General features: G+C 36.2%; 2 protein-coding genes across 2 annotated transcripts; one reads left to right on the plus strand and one right to left on the minus strand.

Annotated features, from left to right (window-relative positions):
- The first annotated feature begins 6,912 nt into the window (after positions 1–6,912).
- LOC133866326 (uncharacterized) lies at positions 6,913–10,019 on the plus strand. The gene is made up of 5 exons (XM_062302845.1): positions 6,913–8,241; positions 8,351–9,313; positions 9,417–9,521; positions 9,592–9,669; positions 9,747–10,019. Exons 1-5 carry the CDS (start codon positions 6,913–6,915, stop codon positions 10,017–10,019), a joined length of 2,748 nt encoding a protein of 915 aa, XP_062158829.1.
- Positions 10,020–10,776: 757 nt separating this feature from the next.
- LOC133865526 (uncharacterized) lies at positions 10,777–12,437 on the minus strand. Its single transcript, XM_062301949.1, has 2 exons — positions 11,979–12,437; positions 10,777–11,125 (listed from the first exon to the last, which is right to left on the minus strand). The coding sequence occupies exons 1-2, from the start codon at positions 12,108–12,110 to the stop codon at positions 10,832–10,834; spliced, it is 426 nt and encodes a 141-aa protein (XP_062157933.1). The 5' UTR covers positions 12,111–12,437; the 3' UTR covers positions 10,777–10,831.
- Positions 12,438–19,764: the final 7,327 nt, after the last annotated feature.

Genomic DNA, 19,764 nt, shown 5'->3' on the forward strand with positions numbered 1-19,764 from the left:
CGAAGACTCAACTTGACTTTGAAAATTCATTGGCGGCGGCTGTGGAATAGCCCCGTCAGACTCCATGAGTCTCTTGAGTTGGAACTGTCGAGGGCTTGGGAACCCTCACACAGTTCACGAACTTCGTCTTTGAGTGAAGGAAAAGAAGCCTACATTAGTGTTCCTCATGGAGACAAAAATGAGAAACACTAAGATGTAGGTGTTACGAAATAAGTTGGGTTATGATGATATGCTCACTATGGAACCGGTTGGTAGAAGTGGCGGGGTAGCCTTGGAGAGACACAACAGAGGTAAACATATTGAATTATTCTATGAGGCACATTTGTGCCAAAATCTCTTTCGTAGGATCAGCGAACCCATGGAAGTTTATGGTTTTCTATGGCAACCCGAACCATGGATCTAGAGAAGCGTCTTGGGAAATTCTACACCATCTCAGTACTCACTCACCCCTAGACTGGCTTTGTGTTGGGGACTTAAACAAAATAGCAGACCCAACTAAGAAGTTTAGGGGATCCTCACGAAGTGCTTTGCAAATGGATAGTTTTTGTTCAGCCTTGGCTGAGTACAGTCTAGGGGATCTAGGCTACAAGGGGTCCAAATTTACTTGAAGTAATAAACGGGGGCTGGCTGAGTTTGTGAAGGATAGGTTGGACCGAGCTCTTGCCACGGCTGGATGGTGCAGAAGATTCCCGAATGTGGAAGTTAACGTTCTTGTGATTAGCACCTCGAACCACAAACCCCTATGCGTTCGATCAGTGCCCTCTGCAAGGATTCATAGGGAAAACAAATCTTTTAAGTTTGAGGCATGTTGGAACACTGATGTTGAGTGTGCATCAATTATTAATTCAGCTTGGGGGGAAAGGGTGGCGGAAGGCAACACTACCCTGTTTGGAGCAAAACAAAAGCTTGATAATTGTAGGAGAGCCTTATCTGATTGGAGCTTTTAGAAGTATGGGAGTGTGGAAAGAACTTTAAATACCCTTACACAGGGCCTTGACCAATTTCAAAGGAAAAAACATCCAGGCAACCTGGAATGCATTAAACGGCTGCAAGAGGAAATAGATCACTTGTTGGAGATGGAAGATATCCGATGGCAGCAGCGAGCAAAGAGGAACTAGTTCAAATAGGGAGACTGCAACACCAACTTCCTTCATGCATGGGCCAACCATCGCCAAAAAGTTAATCATATTGCTGCAATCCGGGATGAAGAAGGCAATCGGTGGACCACGCATGAAAAGATAGGTGGAGCTTTCACCATGTATTTTCAAAAAATATTCACTTCAAAAAGGGGTGGCAGGGTTAACAGAAGTGATGAATGTTGTTTCCCCCTGAGTAACCCCAGTCTATTGCAGTTTTTGTGAGTGACTATCGGCTGATTAGTCTTTGCAATGTTTTGTACAAAATCATTGCCAAAGTCCTAGTAGTAGCCGCAAACCGGCTACGTGGATTTTAAATTTATATATTGAATCACGTCACAGTAGTACGAATCAATTGTACTACAGTAAGGGTTATCGAACCACATAGATTTAAGGTTATTTTGCGTAACAGAATACTTAACGAGTGTATGTAACTTGACTTCGAAAAAGAAAACAAAAGTAAAGGTTGTAGAATTGAAGTTACAACAAGTAAAGTGAAGAAATGAAAGCAGAAAATGAATACAAACTTAAAGGAAACTTAGGGTATTGATCTTATCCAATCCTCAACTGATGAAATGCTTAACGTCTATATGGATCGTCCTAACATGCATGATATGAGCGCGTAATGGGCGTCAACCATTACGACGACCTCGATATGAAAATACTTTCGTTAAGACGTAATCATAAAGCACCTAGTTTCACATCAAACACTTACCACGTAAAGATTTGAACTATAATTGAAAACGATTATACTACCAAAGGTGTGGGGGATTGATGCTTCCTACCTTACTACTCTATAACACATCCTAATAAGCATACACAATGCGTGAAAACCCTAATTAGGCCACAATGATAAGGTATCTAGTTTCACACCGATCTATTTTATGTAAAGATTAAACTACAATAGAAAGACATTTTACACTACCAAAGGTATAAAACGACCGATGTTCCCTAGCATACCCTATAAGGTGACTCTAATAGGTAAACACACATTATGTCAAATAGAACCATTGCAAAAGACATCGTTCTTGTTTCTAAGAACATTGATTTTATTTAAGAAATCTAAGAAAACTCATAGACAAGTTTAACTATTTTTCATGAATAAGTAGATTGAAATCTTGAAAACAAAACCTTTTAGCATGGGTTTTGAGATCCTCTAGCCCTTCGCAATCATCAAACACATCTAGAAAATCCTAAGAACATCAAGAACACTTCATGGTTTTTGGAGATGATTTTGATCAAACCCTAAGAATTAATTTAGCTAGACATAATTGAATCTAATCTAAGCATAAAATCTATGAAAAACAGTAAAGAAACAAGAAGAAAATGAACTAAAACAGTAGATTAAAACTTCTAAAATTTGGATTACAAGAAAAGAAATGAAAAGAAAAACAAACTAAGCTAAGAGCATGAAAATTAAGGAAGAAATACAAAGGAATTAAGCTCTCTGGATTTCGGTACAGAGAGTTGCATCAAAAGAAACTAAAAATACAAGAAATTAAGTTGATTCACCTGAGCAAATCCGAAATCCCCAAAAGATGCATGATTAAACCCTAAATCCTAATCTCATATATATAGAGATTTAATTTACTAAGGTGACATCAAAGATCGATTTTTTGCCGCACAAAATAGTGTCGACATCCTCTATGAACCGCCCAAATTGGATTAATTTCATCCACACAAAGCATGTCGACATCCGAAGATTTTCTCAGAAAATATCCAGGTTTGATCGATCGGCTTTGATTGATCGATTTTCTTCGAATGATAATGCGATCGATCGATTTCTTTACTGAAGAAATAATCAATCGATCGATTTGCCTTTGTCAATTTTTCATCTTTTCAGGATCAGCCTCGAACTCTGGAAATGACCAAATTGCCATTGATGTATTTTCAGGTCTAATTCAAGTGTTTTGAACTAGATTTCAACTAAAACCTGAAAATAAGACATAAAACAAACTACAACAAAACGTTATATATACAATACAAACTAGGCCTAACAAATGCAAATTAAGAGGTCTTGAATCGAATAATTCAAGACTTATCACCTAGCAAATAGGCTAAAACCAGTGCTAAATCTGATCATATCTCCTTATCAAAGCGCTTTTGTGCCAAGGCGTTTGATTACTGATAACATTTTGGTGGCCTATTGATGCCCTCCATACTATGAGCACACGCATGAAAGGGGAAAAGGGTTACATGGCAAGGGCGAATGGAGGGGGGCATTTGCCCTTGGAAAATTTCCTTGCAGGTGGTATAATTTGTTTCTATGCCCCTGAAATACCCCCCCCCCCCCAACAGGCCATGACAATTTATCAAGGGCCAAGTTTGCCCACTCTTTGTTGTGAGTTTTTTTTTTTTCCTGCCCCACCTTTCTCATTTATGTTACTCACTCTGTAAGAGTAAGAAGACTGTAAGTAGGTTAGGTAGTTTAGTTCAGAGGTTGATGAAGGTAGAAGACGACATTAATTTTTTTTTCTTTATCCAAAATGCAGCGTTTTAACAAAAAATAAAACTAAAAAGTTGGATAACTGTGGATGCAAGCTGACAGCAGCCTATGTTGCCTATCAACTATCAAGTAGATCGAGTAGCTGGTGCTTAGTGTGATGAGTCTTCTGTCTTCACATTTCACAAGACGTCAAGACATGAAGTCGTGCAAAAAAAAGCTAATCAATTTAATGCAAATCAATTCATGTGTAAAAAGCAAATGAAATCATGTGAAAAAAACAAATGAATTGAATGTAGAGTAGCTGTTACTTGGAAAAAAATATCAATTAGTGTGGATTGTGTGGGGTGACGTGCGTCTGACCGTGTGGCGTGTACAATGTGTCATTTCGGGTGCAGAGTGCGACTTGCTTGAGACTGTTGAGTGTTGAGTAATCTTAGAGCCGTGTGAGTGTCAAATCTCACTCAAAAATTTTGTAAATTTTGAGGCTTTCAACGCAGGGGTGGAGGTTTGGTTGAACTTAACACAACAACACATAAAGTGTTATTTTTACAAATCATGAACAAGAGGAGGAGAAGGATCCGACTTCTAACACTTAACAATCTCAACCAGCCTATCAGGTATGTAAATATGTAATAAACTTTTATTTTAATTAAAATTTAAGTTTTTATATTTGAATTGTTCTTTTGAATTTATTGTTTTTTCATATTTAGATTTTGGGGTAATTACCTTTTCCCCCCATGAACTACCGGCCAGTGTCATTTTGCCCCCACGAACTACCCCTTCGACCAAAATAGAGCATCCAACTACCAATTTGACACCGTTTGCCCCCTTCCGTCAGTCAGACCCGTTATGTCCGACGGTCAACTGCTCACGTGCATGTCAAGTGCCGTCTACCCCATTTTTATTCCGAAAATGCCCTCCGGTACGATTAAAGGCGAGAATACCCTTATTAGCGTGGAATACCTCAAATGCCCTTGAATTTTGTTTCATTCTACCCTAATCTGCGCCGCACACTTCACTATTTTCGGATTCAAACCACACTTCACTTTGAACACTGAAAACCCTAGAACTCAATCCTCATGCAATCTTCAAACATCAAAATCAGCCTATAACAACTACCAATCTGCTACAAGTAACTCTGTTTGTTGGAGATTTTCGGAATTGTAAGTACTTTTTATTTAATTTGTTTGTTTTCATTGTCTCTGATCAATGACCTGTTGCTTTGTTATTGTTGATTTCTTTTTGTTGTTATTTGTTGGTAGTACCCGATAGATTTGCTACTTGGGATTTGGTTTTATTTGTTTAGGGTTTCCTCTTTGCCTTAAGTGGTCCCGCAGTGGTCGGCCCTTTGTCGGTCAGTGGTTCTTTTTTTTTTTTTTTTTGTTCGGAAGTGGCCCCCTTTGTTACTTTGTTCCCCTTTGTGTGTTAAAGTTCACCAATTTTCCCCTGAAGTGGTCCCCTTTGTTCCCCATTTGTTTGTTGTGTGTGTTTTGAAATTGTTTAAGGTTTTTTTTTTTCGATGAATAAAAACTTTATAAAGCACAATCTCAACATCCAACAAACACTCCAGTGAAGACTGGAAGCACTCCTGCACTACTCCTCAACGAAACACAACTAATAAAGCAACAAGCTACTACACACAACCAAAACAACAGAACAGAAAACAAACACTGCAGCAACCACAAACACCAGAATCAAATATCAAAACCAGAAAACCTCCGGGAACTTCATCTAGTACATCCGAATTATTGAAATATAACTAAAGATATTAATCATTTGACTCTACAAATTACAATTTATGTAAAATGTAAAATAATTTCATATGTAGGGTTTATATATACTTTTGAATTAATTGAATTAATAAATACTGTTATAAAAATATGTGAAAATAGGCTCTGCCCTATCAATCTTGACAGGGCAACGATCATCATACTTTATTTATCATTTAATTTACTTTGGTATTTCATACATTACATATTTGATTTAGCGCATCTTAGGGTGCATCTTAGGGTGCATCTTAGGGTGCATCACAATACTCAAGAGTCTCGTTATATTTTCAAATTCTCTTAGAAAAAATTTATCAATAGAAAACATTCAGAAAACATAAAGTTTTAAAATCGCATTATCAAAACCATCTTCTACTTAGTGACTAAAGCATCCCTACAAGCCAACCAACAAATAAATGAATGCCGAGGAATGGCTAAAGAAAACCAAACCAAATTCAGTGTTGGTTAAAATAATTGATCATCTACAACAGCCAAAGCATAAAATTTCATGCATTGGAGAAACTACTGTAAATATAACTATCTACAACAGCCCAACCTTCTTTTTTACCAAGGTTCTTTTTCTTCAACAATTCATGTGCCTGAAAGAGCAACAAATATGCAAATTCTTAAATGGACAATCTAGCACTCATGAACTTCAAAATCAAAACTGCATTTAAATTGAACAGGAAGACATTACCATGTTTATCCAGTTCAAATAAGATATTAGCAAGCCTCAGCATAAACCAAATAATATATATATATATATATATATATATATATATATATATATATATATATATATATATATATATATATATAGAGAGAGAGAGAGAGAGAGAGAGAGAGAGTTCTTTAAAGGAGCGACACTGTTCAAAATCTGAAAATTCAACAAAAACATAATAAGCATTCTATTTGTACCAAATGCAGTAAGTTGAGGAAAACACAAGACAAAGACTCATATGCCTTGAAAAACCAAGTAAACGCAAATCCCCTCAGGCTCATCCAACACAAGCACTAGGCATAGGCATATAGGATCATACATGCAAATATTTGCCTTCACTGAAGTGTATGTGTGTGTGTTCTTGTGGCTTCACTTGGCATTAGAGAAAGTACTATTTTCCGAATAATTTCAAGTCACTAATCAACAAAGTAGTTTGACTTCATTGTTCAGAAGTGACCGTGAAACTCTTTGTTAAAAAGTTTATGACCTATAAACTTCTAAGTTTTCGAAATAAAATTTAAAATTTAAAACTCAATTCAGTGTTTGTATGTTTTATGTGCAGTGTCAATCAATCCTATCACTTGAACAATGGCAAACAACGATGTCATTTTTAGGGTTCATTACGGGGGCCGGTTTGATCGGCGATACAAATGCACCTATGTTGGAGGGCAAATAGGGTTGTATGAAGAGTCGTATGACCTAGATTGTTTGTCTTTTTTTGAGATCGAAAGAGTAGCTGGAAAATTTGGATACGAACCAGGTGACCTGGTGTACTATCGAATACCCGGAAGAGAATTAGATGATGGGTTGGTTTTATTAACATCTGATGAGGATGTCTCCAGAATGGCCGATGTCTTATTAGGCCATACACTTGTATTACTGTACACGGTGTCTTTTGCAGATGCTGGTGCTGAAGTAGGGGCAAATGAGGGTGAGGGTAAGGGTGAAGATATTGTGGAAAGTGGTAATGAGGAAAGGAGGTTGAAGGTTGTAAATGATCCATACTGGCATGCATTGATAAGTGACGATGACGATGCATGGGATGGGGCTGATGAACCAGAAGCTGGTGGTTCAAAACGTGATGATGATTATAGTCCTCATTTTGATGATGAGGGTGATACTGATGAGGAGGATGGTGGTCATGGGGAGGGTAGCCATGAAAAGGCAGCTGATGTTGGTGGTTTAAGTGGTTCGGCTACTATGTTGGATGATGAGGAAGAGGATGAGGTATCCTCTAACTTAGCTAGAAGTGATATCCTCATAACTCCCCCTAAAAGTGATGAGGAGTATGAGGCGAGTAGTTGGCCTAAGTGTGTTACTAGGGTTTCCCAGTTTCAGGATGTGGACATGGAAGACCCACATTTGGATGTTGGCATGTCATTTGAATCTGCTGCTCAATTCAGGAAAGCTGTGAGAGAATACAATTTGTTTAGGGGTAAGGATGTTGTGTTCACAAAAAATGATGGGGATCGGGTTATTGGAGTTTGTAAGAGTAGGCCCAAGGGTTGTCCTTGGAGAGTTTATGGTTCACTGGTTACGGGTGAGAGAACTTTTATGCTTAAGTCACTGAACCCTAAACACCAGTGTACACGATGTTACAAGTCTTCGATTGTAACGTCTAGATGGATTGCAGACAGAATGACCCACAAATTTAGGACACAGCCAAACTATCCAATTGCAGCTCTCTTTGATGATGTAAAAAGGAAATGGAATGTGGATGTTACTCCTAGACAACTGTACAGGGCCAGGGTTAAGGCGAAAGAACAGGTAGAAGGTAAGCACAAGGAACAGTACAAGCGGCTATGGGATTATTGTGCAACAGTAAGACAAATGAATAGAGGGAGTACACTGTTGATGAAAGTTGAAAGGCCTACGTTAGACGTCCCACCTACTTTTCAAAGGTTGTATATGTCTTTGGCAGCATGCAAGGAGGGTTTTAAAAGGGCTTGTAGGCCCGTGATAGGTGTTGACGGCTGTTTCCTTAAGGGACATTTCGGGGGGCAATTGTTGGTTGCTGTGGGAAGAGATCCAAACGACAATATTTATCCGATTGCACTGGCTGTGGTTGAAGCTGAAACCAAGGATAGTTGGTCCTGGTTTCTAGAGACTCTAGTGGGGGACCTTGGTCCAAATGGCTGTACTGGGTGGACATTCATTTCTGACAGACAGAAGGTATATTAAAATATTGTCTTTTCATACATTTTCACTTGTGCATTTACTTTCATTGACTCAAATCTCTCTTTATTTATTTTTAATTTGTCTTCTATTGTTCTTTGCCTAGGGGTTGATACCAAGCTTCGAGGAGGTCCTACCAAGTGCACCGCATCGCATATGTATCCGACACTTATATGCAAACTTTAGGGGTGATGGGCACAAAGGATTGGTGCTAAAAGACAAGCTGTGGAAAGCAGCTGCTGCATATAATTTTTATGGGTATCAAAGGGAAATGGAGGCGCTGAGGAAATTGAGTCCAGCTGCCCATGCTTATTTGGAGAAGATTGACCCCCGTACCTGGGCTAGGGCTTTCTTTGACACCACCCCAAAGTGCGACTTGATCATGAACAACTTATGCGAGTGCTTCAACTCGTACATCATCCATGCCCGAGACAAGCCAATCATTACCATGCTGGAGATGATTAGGAAGAAGTTGATGATGCGATACCAGAAGAAGAGGCAAGGAATAAGGGAGTATGTCGGGGAATGGTGCCCGAAGATATTGGCAAAGTTAGACCAATGTGGAAAGGATGCTGCGGAATGTACTTCAACTTATGCTGGGGATGGAATCTATGAAGTGTTGTGCAGTTATGGCACATTTGTGGTTAGCTTGACGGACCGTGTTTGTGGGTGCAGGCAGTGGGATATGACTGGCATTCCATGCCCACATGCCATCTCAGCCATTTTATATCATTCTGCCAAACCTGAACAGTACCTGCATCCGTATTACAGTGTTGAGAATTACAAAATGGCTTATGACCCAATGATATACCCAGTGCCAAGTGAGGACCAATGGGTCAGAACCGGGCAAGATGAGGTTCACCCACCCGTTATTAGAGCTACCCCAGGCCGGCCCAAGAAGCTCCGGAGAAGGGGTCCAGATGAGCCAAGAAACCCACATTGCATGAGGAAGGGTGGTGTAAGCATGAGATGCTCGAAGTGCAGGACAGTTGGCCATAATGCTAGGACTTGCCCTAGGAGGAAGAGGAAGTCCACTCCAAGCACTGCAACAGAGTTGAACTTAGATGATGTAAGTACATATATCTTAAATACCACTTTTTATTTTTTTATAACAAAAGACAATTGCCAACTTTGTTAATAATTTTCCTAACCTTGGTTGTTTTGTGTCGCAGATTCCTTCTCACCCAATTGCTGATGATTCACAGCCTACGGAATCATCTACAGCTGCACAACCTGTTTCACAGCCCAAAAAGAGAGTTCCACCTACTACTGTTGATGTAGGTATCAGTAACATTTGTTATTACAAATATATATGTGTTATTTCTAATGACGATGTTACATATGTAGCCTACTTCAACGAAAAGGAGTAAGACAATGGCTCCCTCAATGCATACTCGGGCATCACAAAGAGCAAATTCCACAGCTGTAAGTAAATACAGCTTTCCACCCTATACTTTATATGTAAATAGACTTTGAATTACTAATAAGAGTGTGTTGCACAGGCAAAATCTGTTGCTGCAAGGCCTATTAGGAGGTCTGGTAGGTTGATGGCAGCATTTAAGGAGCCCGATCCCAACAAAGAGATACCCACTATTGACCTAACATGTGATGATTCACAACCAGCAGTATGCACTCGGGAACCGGCCAGGGCACTCGGAGTTGTCATTCGAGAACCAGTAAGGAAGCCAGCAAGAGTGGTGGTACCAACAGTGGAGAAGGGTATACGAAGAATGGAAGCTAAAAACAAAGGGAAAAAACCAATATGGCAGCCTTGATGTGTTTTTATAAACTGTTGTTGGAAATATGATAGTCGACTATGTTGGTTTGTAGTTGGAAATATGATAGTCGACTATGTTGGTTTGTAGTTGGAAACTGTGTTTCGTTTGTTGTTGATAGGAACAGTTTCTTGATGTTGTAGTGGGAAATATGGACTATGTTGGTTTGATGTTGTTGGAAACAACTTGTTTAGGTTTGAAGGAAAATATGCAGGAACAATACTATGTTTTCTGATTTGTATGTTGGAACCTATTTGTTCAGGTTCCAAAACAGTGTAGTTGGAAACAATTTGGTTTGTTGTTGATAGGAACAATTTTTTGATGTTGTAGTGGGAAATATGGACTATGTTGGTTTGATGTTGTTGGAAACAACTTGTTTAGGTTTGAAGGAAAATATGCAGGAACAATGCTATGTTTTCTGATTTGAAATTATGCAAAAATACCAAAATGTTATGTTGATGATGCCAAAATGCAAAGTTGTACAGGAAACTATTTGTTCAAGTTTCGTATGTTGGAAGTATAGGTCAGTATTTTCAGGAAACTATTTGTTCAAGTTTCGTATGTTGGAAGTATAGGTCAGTATTTTAGCATATGTACAAGGAATAATGAATCAAATTGGGGTTGTCAAAAAGCTATTTTGATGATACCAAATTTCATGCCAGGAAATTATACACATTTTTTACATTTTCGAAAAGAGGGAGACAAACATTACAAGTACACTACACATTACGAAGTTTACGAATACACTAGTTACAAGGTTTCAAAGTTACAAATACACTAATCATTACAAACATATTAGTCATTACAATTTTTCAAGGTAGCTGTTTGTAGGACATATGTCCTTGACTGACACCATACAAGTTGCCCCAAAACACAGCTAAGAAGACAACAAAAAAAACCCAAGAAAATGCCAAAATTCGGCTATTTGTCTTTGCAATTTTCACTTGCATGTCATATCGAATTGCTTTGATCTCTAGCTTGGCCTTCAATTCTACAACTTCCTTGTTCAGCATAGCGTGCCTGTGTTGCACACGAGTCAATGCTCGTCTAGCATGTTCACACATTTCAGAATCTTTCCATTGGAAGAATCCGCAAGACCGACCAACCTATTCAATTAGAGGTCTCATGAACAAAGTTAGTTTTTCAACGTTAAAAAAAGTTCAATGGAAGGCCAAGTATAATTAAGAGTTGATACCACTTTACTTACTAACATAATTATATTATAGGGGTAATTAATGTGGAAACAAGCATACAATGCAATTATGATACATATAGAAATGATGTACATATTAATCTGGCTCTTTTGGAATTTAAGCATGATCATATCTATAAATTAAAAAAATAGAAATCTAACATACATGACTAAGCTCACTGACCTCTTCTCTTTCGATTTGTTAAGATACAGTACATGCATATCACAAAAAGTGGTGCTTTCAATTTGCTTATCATTTAACCAAACCAAATACAACATAATGCTACTGAAATTATTTACAATGCCAAATAGTGGTGTCATTATTGCTAAAGTCCTCAGCAAATGACGAGAAGAAAGATATTAATGCTCTGATTTCATGAATTATCTAAGAGGTATTCATCATGCAATCATTGTCCGAACACAACTAAATAATAACCAATACCTCATTTCAGGATAATTTAACCAAAAACCACTCGAGCAAAAGAAAGAAAAAACGACCCATTGTCTTCAGTTACCCATTGTCCGAAAACAATAACCCCAAAACAGTTCAGGCAAAAAAAAAACACCTCATTGTCCAAAAACAGGAAACCAAGGAACAAAAAAAAAAATAAAATAAAATAAAATAAAAAAAATCCTAAGACAATAATCTAAGATCTAACTTTCAAACCCTAAAAAAATTACCCATTATCTATAAAATATAAGAGAATAAGCAGACGAAGAAGAGGTACTACCCATTATTTACAGATCCATTAAAAAAAAAATCTTACCTCATAGTTCACACAACCGTAGAACAAGCGGCCGAAATTTTCATCGGTAAAGGAAGTCTTCAAAGGTGCAGGTACTCCACACCGGCAGATGGGCTCTCCGGATGTTGCTTCGCTCTTCCATGAACAAGACATTGAAGCTCTTCAAGGACGACTCTTTCAGCGGGCTACTGCTTTGAAGTTGAAGTGGAACACCAAAGAAAATGACGTGAAAGAAGCTTCTGTTGCTTAGTTTGAATTGTTTTGTTTTGTTTTTCTTTTTTTCTTTTCATAAGCTTTAATCTACTGTACCGGAGGGCATTTTCGGAATAAAAATGGGGTAGACGGCACTTGACATGCACGTGAGCAGTTGACCGTCGGACATAACGGGTCTGACTGACGGAAGGGGGCAAACGGTGTCAAATTGGTAGTTGGATGCTCTATTTTGGTCGAAGGGGTAGTTCGTGGGGGCAAAATGACACTGGCCGGTAGTTCATGGGGGGAAAAGGTAATTACCCCTTAGATTTTTTTTATATATATATAATTGTTTTATATTTGATTGTTTAAGAATATATATATAGACTTATAGTTTTGGTTTCATATATTAATTGTATAAAATATACAATTGTAGTTGTCTGAGATTATGGAAAACAATAATTCAATTGAGTTACAATTAAATTCTAAATGAGTTCGTATTCATTGGAAAAAAAAATTCTTGACCCCCCTCACCCAAAATCCTAGCTCTGCCACTATTACATGGCAATTAAGCTTGACATGTCAAAAGCTTATGATAGGGTCGAGTGGCCCTTCCTATAAGCTATGATGAGAAGGTTGAGGTTTTCTGAACAATGGATAGGGCTTATCATGAGGTGTGTAATATCTGTCTCTTATTCGATTCTTCTTAATGGCTCTCATCTTGGCTTGATCACTCTCACTCGAGGTTTAAGGTAAGGGGATCCCCTCTCCCCTTACCTTTTCCTTTTGTGTGCTGAGGGTCTTAGTTCTCTATTGCAATTGGCTTGTTTAGAAGGGAAGATCACAAGTGTGTCAATTTCAGTAAGAGGTTTTCAGCTTAGCCACCTCTTTTTCTTTGATGATAGCCTTTTGTTTTGCCGGACAAATTTCAAGGAATGGGGAAATGCCCTTAATATTCTGCATTAGTATGAGATTGCCTTTGGACAAAAGCTTAATAGTGAAAAAAACCTTCATTTTCTATAGCAGCAATACAATAAGAGAATTTAAAGACTTCATCAACTCTTCAGTTGGTATCCAAGCTACGACCTCCTTTAAAAGATATTTGGGACTTTCCACCCTTGTGGGCCGTTCCAAGACTCACACCTTTGCTGGAATTTTGAATATGGTTCGCAAGAAATTAGACGGATGGAAAGAGAAGTTCATTTCCCAGGCTGGAAAGGAAGTGCTCTTAAAGCCAGTGGTAAAAGCTATTCCTATGTATAGCATGAGCGTTTTTAAGCTTCCGAAGATGCTATTGAAGCAATTAAACTCCTTGATGAATCGTTTTTGGTGAGGAAACAATGTTGCGGCTAAAGAGGTGAAGTGGATGAATTGGTCACAAATGGGTCTTTCAAACAACAGCAAGGGGGATGGGCTTCAGAGATCTTGAAGTTTTAAACTTAGCCCTTCTTGCCAAACAAGGTTAGCGTTTAATTCAGCAACCAAACTCATTGGTGGCAACAATCCTGAAAGACAAATATTTTCCAGGGGTGTCTTTTTTGCAGGCTCACTTAGGTGCAAGTCCATCATATTCTTGGAGGAGCATGCTCAAAGATAGACCAGTCCTTGGGCAAGGTCTGATGTGGAGGATAAGGAATGGAGAGCAAGTGAGAATATGGGGCAATAAGTGGATACCTACTTCTCCTAATTACCGAGTACAATTCCCGGTCCAAGGTTTACATCATGAAGCTCGAGTAAACACTCTGATAGACCTAGGATCTGGGTGGTGGAATTTTGATCTCATTCAAGCAATTTTCTATGTAGAGGAGGCTGCTAGGATTTGTAGTTTGGTGATTAGTCCACTGAAACATGATGACAAACTGGTTTGGACAAGTTCTAAAAACGGTTGCTTTTCAGTGAGAAGTGCGTATCATCTTGAGATGAATAGAAGGGTCCAGGAAAAGGGAAAGAGTTCAAAGACTGGGGAGATCCCAGCTTTTTGGAAATCCATCGAGAAGTTGCAATACTCTCCGATTTTGAAGATTTTATGTGGAAGTTGTGCAACAATTTATTGGCCATCGAAGAAAACCTTTTCTGCAATTGTAAAAGATCCTTTTGCCCTTTCTGCCTCGTCAATATTGGAACCTCATTTCACACGTTGTGGAGCTGTCCCTCTTCGGTAGCAGTGTGGCAAGACTGTCGATGCCGGATACAAAAGCTCTCTATATTTGAGTGTGAAGGCATGAGCCTCATTAAGCAATTGCAGGACAGTTTAGATGGAGAGGAGTTAGTAGAAGCACTGACGGTGATGCCGTTAATCTAGTTAAGAAGAACCTCGTTCATGTTTAACGGAGAGTTTACTACCTCGACCCAGCTCCTTACAAAGGCAAAAGAGTTGGTTGAATTTTTTCATGAAGCAACACAAGGGGGGCTTTTGAGAGGGAAGTTGCGGTACCGACTCCTCCCAAGTGGACTTCGTGTCCAAGGTGTTGGGTGAAGCTGAACTAGGATGCAACTTTAAATAAGAAGATGAGGCAGATGGATATAGTAGCTGTTGTGCGGAATGATCTAGGAGAGGTGGTAGCTGCCATGGCAAAAGTTGTTTCGTTCATAGATGATCCAACCATTGCCAAAGCAATGGCATCATGGGGGGCAGTGAATATGTGTGTGGGTAAAGGCTTGCGTCTTATGGTGTTAGAGGGGGATTTACTGATTGCCATCTTTACTCTACGTCAGAACACTCCTTGCTAAATGATACCAAGATGAGGATTCATAATCTTCAACCGGTTGAATAAAGCATATCAGTAGGTTTGTTAACACAGCAGCCCATACGTTGGCAAAACAAGCTATCATGCAGATGTTAGGTGATTTTTGGGTGGAGGAATGTCATTCCTACATCTAGTCTATTGTACTTGTTGAGTAAGTCTCATCTTCCTGATTATTAATATTAGTGTTTTATCTATAAAAAGAAAAATTGTCTCAAAAACTTAAATTGATTAAAAAAATAGTAAATTTAATTATTTAATTAATAGTCTAACACCCTCTCATGTATAGGCTCACACTATATCTCAACAAATAAAGTCAAGCATATGAAATATTTACTGAAATTGAGCAAAAATTATAAAGCCAGGGTTTAAACATTATTTCACAAAGTATGGAGTGTCGGTCCATCACATAATCACTTTGTAGTACTCATAGCACCACTAGGGGAAAAAAAAAGCATTAAATGTAAGAATTATTATTAAAATATTTAAAAAGAACAATATTCTCTCATCTTCAAAGTGTTATCTCAAACTTCTTACAAGATCTCAATGGGACTGAAAACCGTTTTGCAATACCAATATTTTTATGAAATTGTTAGTACTGCATGTATCAATCAAAACTGTCACTAGTTGACCCGTTTCCTTTTGTGGTGGTCAGGGGTGAAACTAAAATTTAAGGTTTAGGGGAACCAATAAAAAAAGAAATTGGGGTGAAGGGTGCTACTGTTAGGTCTACCCCTGAAAGTGGTGTAACCACCCTCCACCTCTTTCTGTGGACCGTGTGGTGGTGGACAATGGCGAAGCTACATGGGCCTCCAAGCTAGCATGTTTTCCCTAAAATTCCAAATTCTTGTTCTGCCTTCTAGTGGTGGAGCCACCCTTTGCCTCCCTCTACAAGGGTGGGGGATGCGGTTGGATGAATTTTCACCTCTTTTTTTTTTTTTTAATACAAGTGTTGATGACATAACATAAGTTGCTTTGGTGTCACGATGATGAGGACACATCACTTGGGTGTTGCAAATGGACAAAAATTTCATACAAACTGGTTTGTAGGAAATTTTATACAACCTTCATGTAAGATTGATATGTGTCTCTTCACATGTGAGAAACACATGTTGTTTTAATACTTTTTTAATAGCATTAATAAAAAATGTGTTTCTCACATGTTTAAAGGACAAATGTCATTTTTATGTGGGTTATATAAAATTTTAAATGGGGATAAGTGACATTTTTTGTCAATGCGCCTTTTTTTTTTTTTGTCTAACATTGATATATTATTAATAGTGTCACGTATCGTCATTTTATTGATGCTAATGTGGCACACTAATGGAATTCGTCAATTGTTTTGACGGAATTTAACTACAGAGAGTAATTTAGTTTTATAAATGTATACTTTTAATATATTGATATTTTTTTAGTAAGAGTGACACATGTCATCATTTTATTAGTATTGACATTGACACTAACACTAACATAATTCGTCAAGTATTTTGACAGAATTTGATTACAATGACTAAAATGTTATTTTTCACCTATATGAAGACCTTGATTATGCATTACTTTTTTTTTAGAAAAAAAAGTTTAGTTTAGTTTATATATATTTTTTATTTAGTTTTTAAAAGAATATGAGTATTATAGGAATATTTCAATAAAAGTTGCATTTTTTACACACTTTGTCACTTTGGTATTTTGATGGGTCACATTAGTACATTTAAAAATGGACAGAAATTTCCTACAAACCGGTTTGAAGAAAATTTTTTACAACCCACATATAAAATTGACATGTGTTCTTTAAACATATAAGAATCACATGTTTTTCTATTAATACTATTAAAATAGCATTGTTAGAAGTACATTCTATTAAAACAACATGTGATTCTCACATGCCAAGGGACACATGTCAATTTTATATGTGGGTTGAATGAAATTTCATATAAACCAGTTTGTAGGAAATTTTTATCCTTTAAAAATTGAGGATACCATTTTAAAATCGAATGTTAGTTTAATGAGTTTTTTTTTCATAATTTTCTATTTAAAATAAATAACTTGAAAAAAGAAATGTATTGGACTCAACTCAAGCACAACCCTATCAGAATCCTTTCTCTCTTTTTTTCTTTTTTTTTTTCCAAGGTAATATTAGACCCATTTATACATGTGGCTATCACTCACAAGAAGGACAGTAAGCTTTGTCAAAAAAAAACAAAAAAAACAAAAAAAACTTCTCCTTTTTTTTTTTTTTTTTAAAGTTTTCGGCCCTTGCAAAAAGACAATAAGATTAAAAAGCAAAGCGAAAAACAGGGAGATTTTCCCCATACAACTTGGTCTCATCATTACAAAATCATCTTTTGCCTTAAAAGTTAAAGCCTTTTATTTTTCATTTTCCCTTTTATTTATTTATTTATTTATTTTATGTCAGGAAGTCATAAAAATACAGCTGCCTTTTATTTTACAGTGCGGGTTGGTGGCCCAAAAAAAAGTAGGACTACTCGGTATTTGGTAATGGCTTTTTGGTTGGTTCCTTTACCTCTCCCTCTCTTTGCTTTTTCTTTTTTTCTTTTGATTTTTATAAGTTTTAGAACCTTAAACTGGTGGATGATAGTATGATACTTACGAGCGTTGCTCGAGGTACTACACTCTTTACTATGAAACTTTATTTATGATTTTTAATTTTTTATTATTTTTGAAATAAGGTATTTAAATTTTAAAAAATATTAATTTAAGATATCTATTTTGCAATTGTTTTTAATTTCAACAATTCGTTAGAATTTTCTTTTAAATCGTATCAAAATTCTCAAAATAACCTTGTGTTTTGTTTAAAAAAAATTATAAATTATTTTCAAAGATTCAGGCATGAGTATTTTCACAAATTCCGGTAAATTTTAACCAACGCCTAAATCCTTAAATTATTTTTTTTTCTAAAAAAATGAGGATATTTTAGAAATTTTGACAGGATTTAATGAAAAGTTATAACAGATGGTTTAATTTTTTATTTTTTATTTTTTTAAAAAAAAATTGAAAGATGAATACCCTAAATTGACACTTTTTAAAATTTTGATACCTTATTTTAAAAATGATGAAAGATCACGGGTTATAAGTAAAGTTCTTCCAATTTTTTTTAAACTGACATATTAATTCACGTAAATCACTAAATAATTAGATTTACCTATGTAGTATCATAAATATTTTGCTAATAATATACTGTGTGCGGGTTGAGGCCGGAGAACTAGTGGCCTTATTTGGTAAGGGAGTGTAAGTTGTGAGTAGTAGTAAGAAGTGATAAATGTGATATAAAGTAAAAAGAATTTGTATAGAAAAGTGATAAAGTTTTGTATTGTAGTGAATTTTTTTATTTAAATAGTAATAAAAAATTATTGATGTGATATAAAGTTAGAATGCTTTAAAATTGATTGTTTTTTAAAAAAGTGAAGCGGGAAAAGAGAATTTTCTCTCCCTTGCCAAACAAGGCCGGTAACTTGTGTGTGCTGATCCATTAACTTGGCCCAAATGAGTGAGTGAGGTATTGTTTAGTGTGAACCCAGTCCATGTAATTGGGCTTTTATACAAGACCATGATGTCGGACAATTTAACCACAACAAAAGTAACATGTTATCCAAACCTTTTATGTTGTCTTAATATGGACTTATTTTCTGACAACAATAGTGTTATTTCCTCTCACAAATATCTCTAAAACCATATGGATTATGCAGCCCCAAAACTAGGGTACATTTTTTCTTTAACCATTCACATTAGGTTAGTGAAAATAGGTAAAAAGTTATTTTGGCTAGTCTTATAACTAAAACATAGCCAAAAAACATTCACTTTAGCTAAGGAATTGGCTAGCTGCTACAACAAATTTACCGAGGATTGTAGCTTTATTATGCAGGAAAAAAAAGAGATAAATTTTAAATTTAATGGTATTTTTAAAAGTCACGTAAGAGTGTGGAGAAGTATGAGTATATGTAGCATTACTGTAATTAAAATAGAAAGTGAAATGTAGGTGCTTTATAAAAGTTGGTAGATAAAATAAAAAAATGTAATTTTTTTTTAGCTAAAATTTACTGAGTTAAATGTGAATGCTCTAAAGGACATTTATTGACACGGCCAATAAAGAGTGAAACGGTGACATTATGGTGCATCGAGGGTATATTTGTTATCTTGTTTTGGGGATTTTTTTATTTTATTTAAAAAAAAAGTATTTTTCAGTGACATAAAAGTAAAAAATTAGTTTTATATTATGTTTTAAGTTTTGAATAATTTATTTTTATTTCAAGAAAAAAAAAAAAAAAAAGGGACAGAAATGATCTGTTTTAGGACCAAGTGCCAACACTCATCCCCCTACCTTTTGGCACATTAGTTGTAAAGCTACAGTAACTTTTCCTTTTTCCTTTTTGGTTACCAATGTAGATGTTTCCTTTTTTATTTTTTATTTTATTTTATTTTTATTATCAGTAATAATACATGTTTGGGTAAAATGTAATTTTTTAAATATTTTTCAAATACTATTTTTCAAATATCAAGATCTACTCAGATTTTATTTAATTTTTTTTTTATATCTCAAATTTTTTAAATCATCAAAACATAATTTCATAAAATAAATTCTTTCAATATTCGTAACAAACGGGCCATAATAACATTCATATTTATAATGTAGTGGCTTTGTACAAGATGATTCATAACCCAGCCTTGCCTTATATATGAACTTGAAGACTGAATTTTTAACCTGATTCACAGATCTGATACGTATTTTAATATAAAATTAATAAATTAAAGTTAAAAGATCTAATCCATTTAATAAAATAAATCAAATTAAAATTAATTTATATAATTTTATATTAATATTCCGACACGTTGAGGCGAGGGTTGACATTCTGGCG

Source organism: Alnus glutinosa, chromosome 4, assembly GCF_958979055.1.
Source record: "Alnus glutinosa chromosome 4, dhAlnGlut1.1, whole genome shotgun sequence".
In the NCBI taxonomy this organism is placed as follows: Eukaryota; Viridiplantae; Streptophyta; class Magnoliopsida; order Fagales; family Betulaceae; genus Alnus; species Alnus glutinosa.

What these genes read in the sequence shown, in the direction of transcription:
- LOC133866326 (XM_062302845.1), top strand. Translation starts at nt 6,913, where the DNA reads ATGGCCGATGTCTTATTAGGCCATACACTTGTATTACTGTACACGGTG. An exon ending in TTCCACCTACTACTGTTGAT is followed by an intron (nt 9,522 to 9,591) that starts GTAGGTATCAGT and finishes TTACATATGTAG; the next exon opens with CCTACTTCAACGAAAAGGAG. An exon ending in AAAGAGCAAATTCCACAGCT is followed by an intron (nt 9,670 to 9,746) that starts GTAAGTAAATAC and finishes TGTGTTGCACAG; the next exon opens with GCAAAATCTGTTGCTGCAAG.
- LOC133865526 (XM_062301949.1), bottom strand. Translation starts at nt 12,110, where the DNA reads ATGTCTTGTTCATGGAAGAGCGAAGCAACATCCGGAGAGCCCATCTGC. An exon ending in ACGGTTGTGTGAACTATGAG is followed by an intron (nt 11,126 to 11,978) that starts GTAAGATTTTTT and finishes CTAATTGAATAG; the next exon opens with GTTGGTCGGTCTTGCGGATT.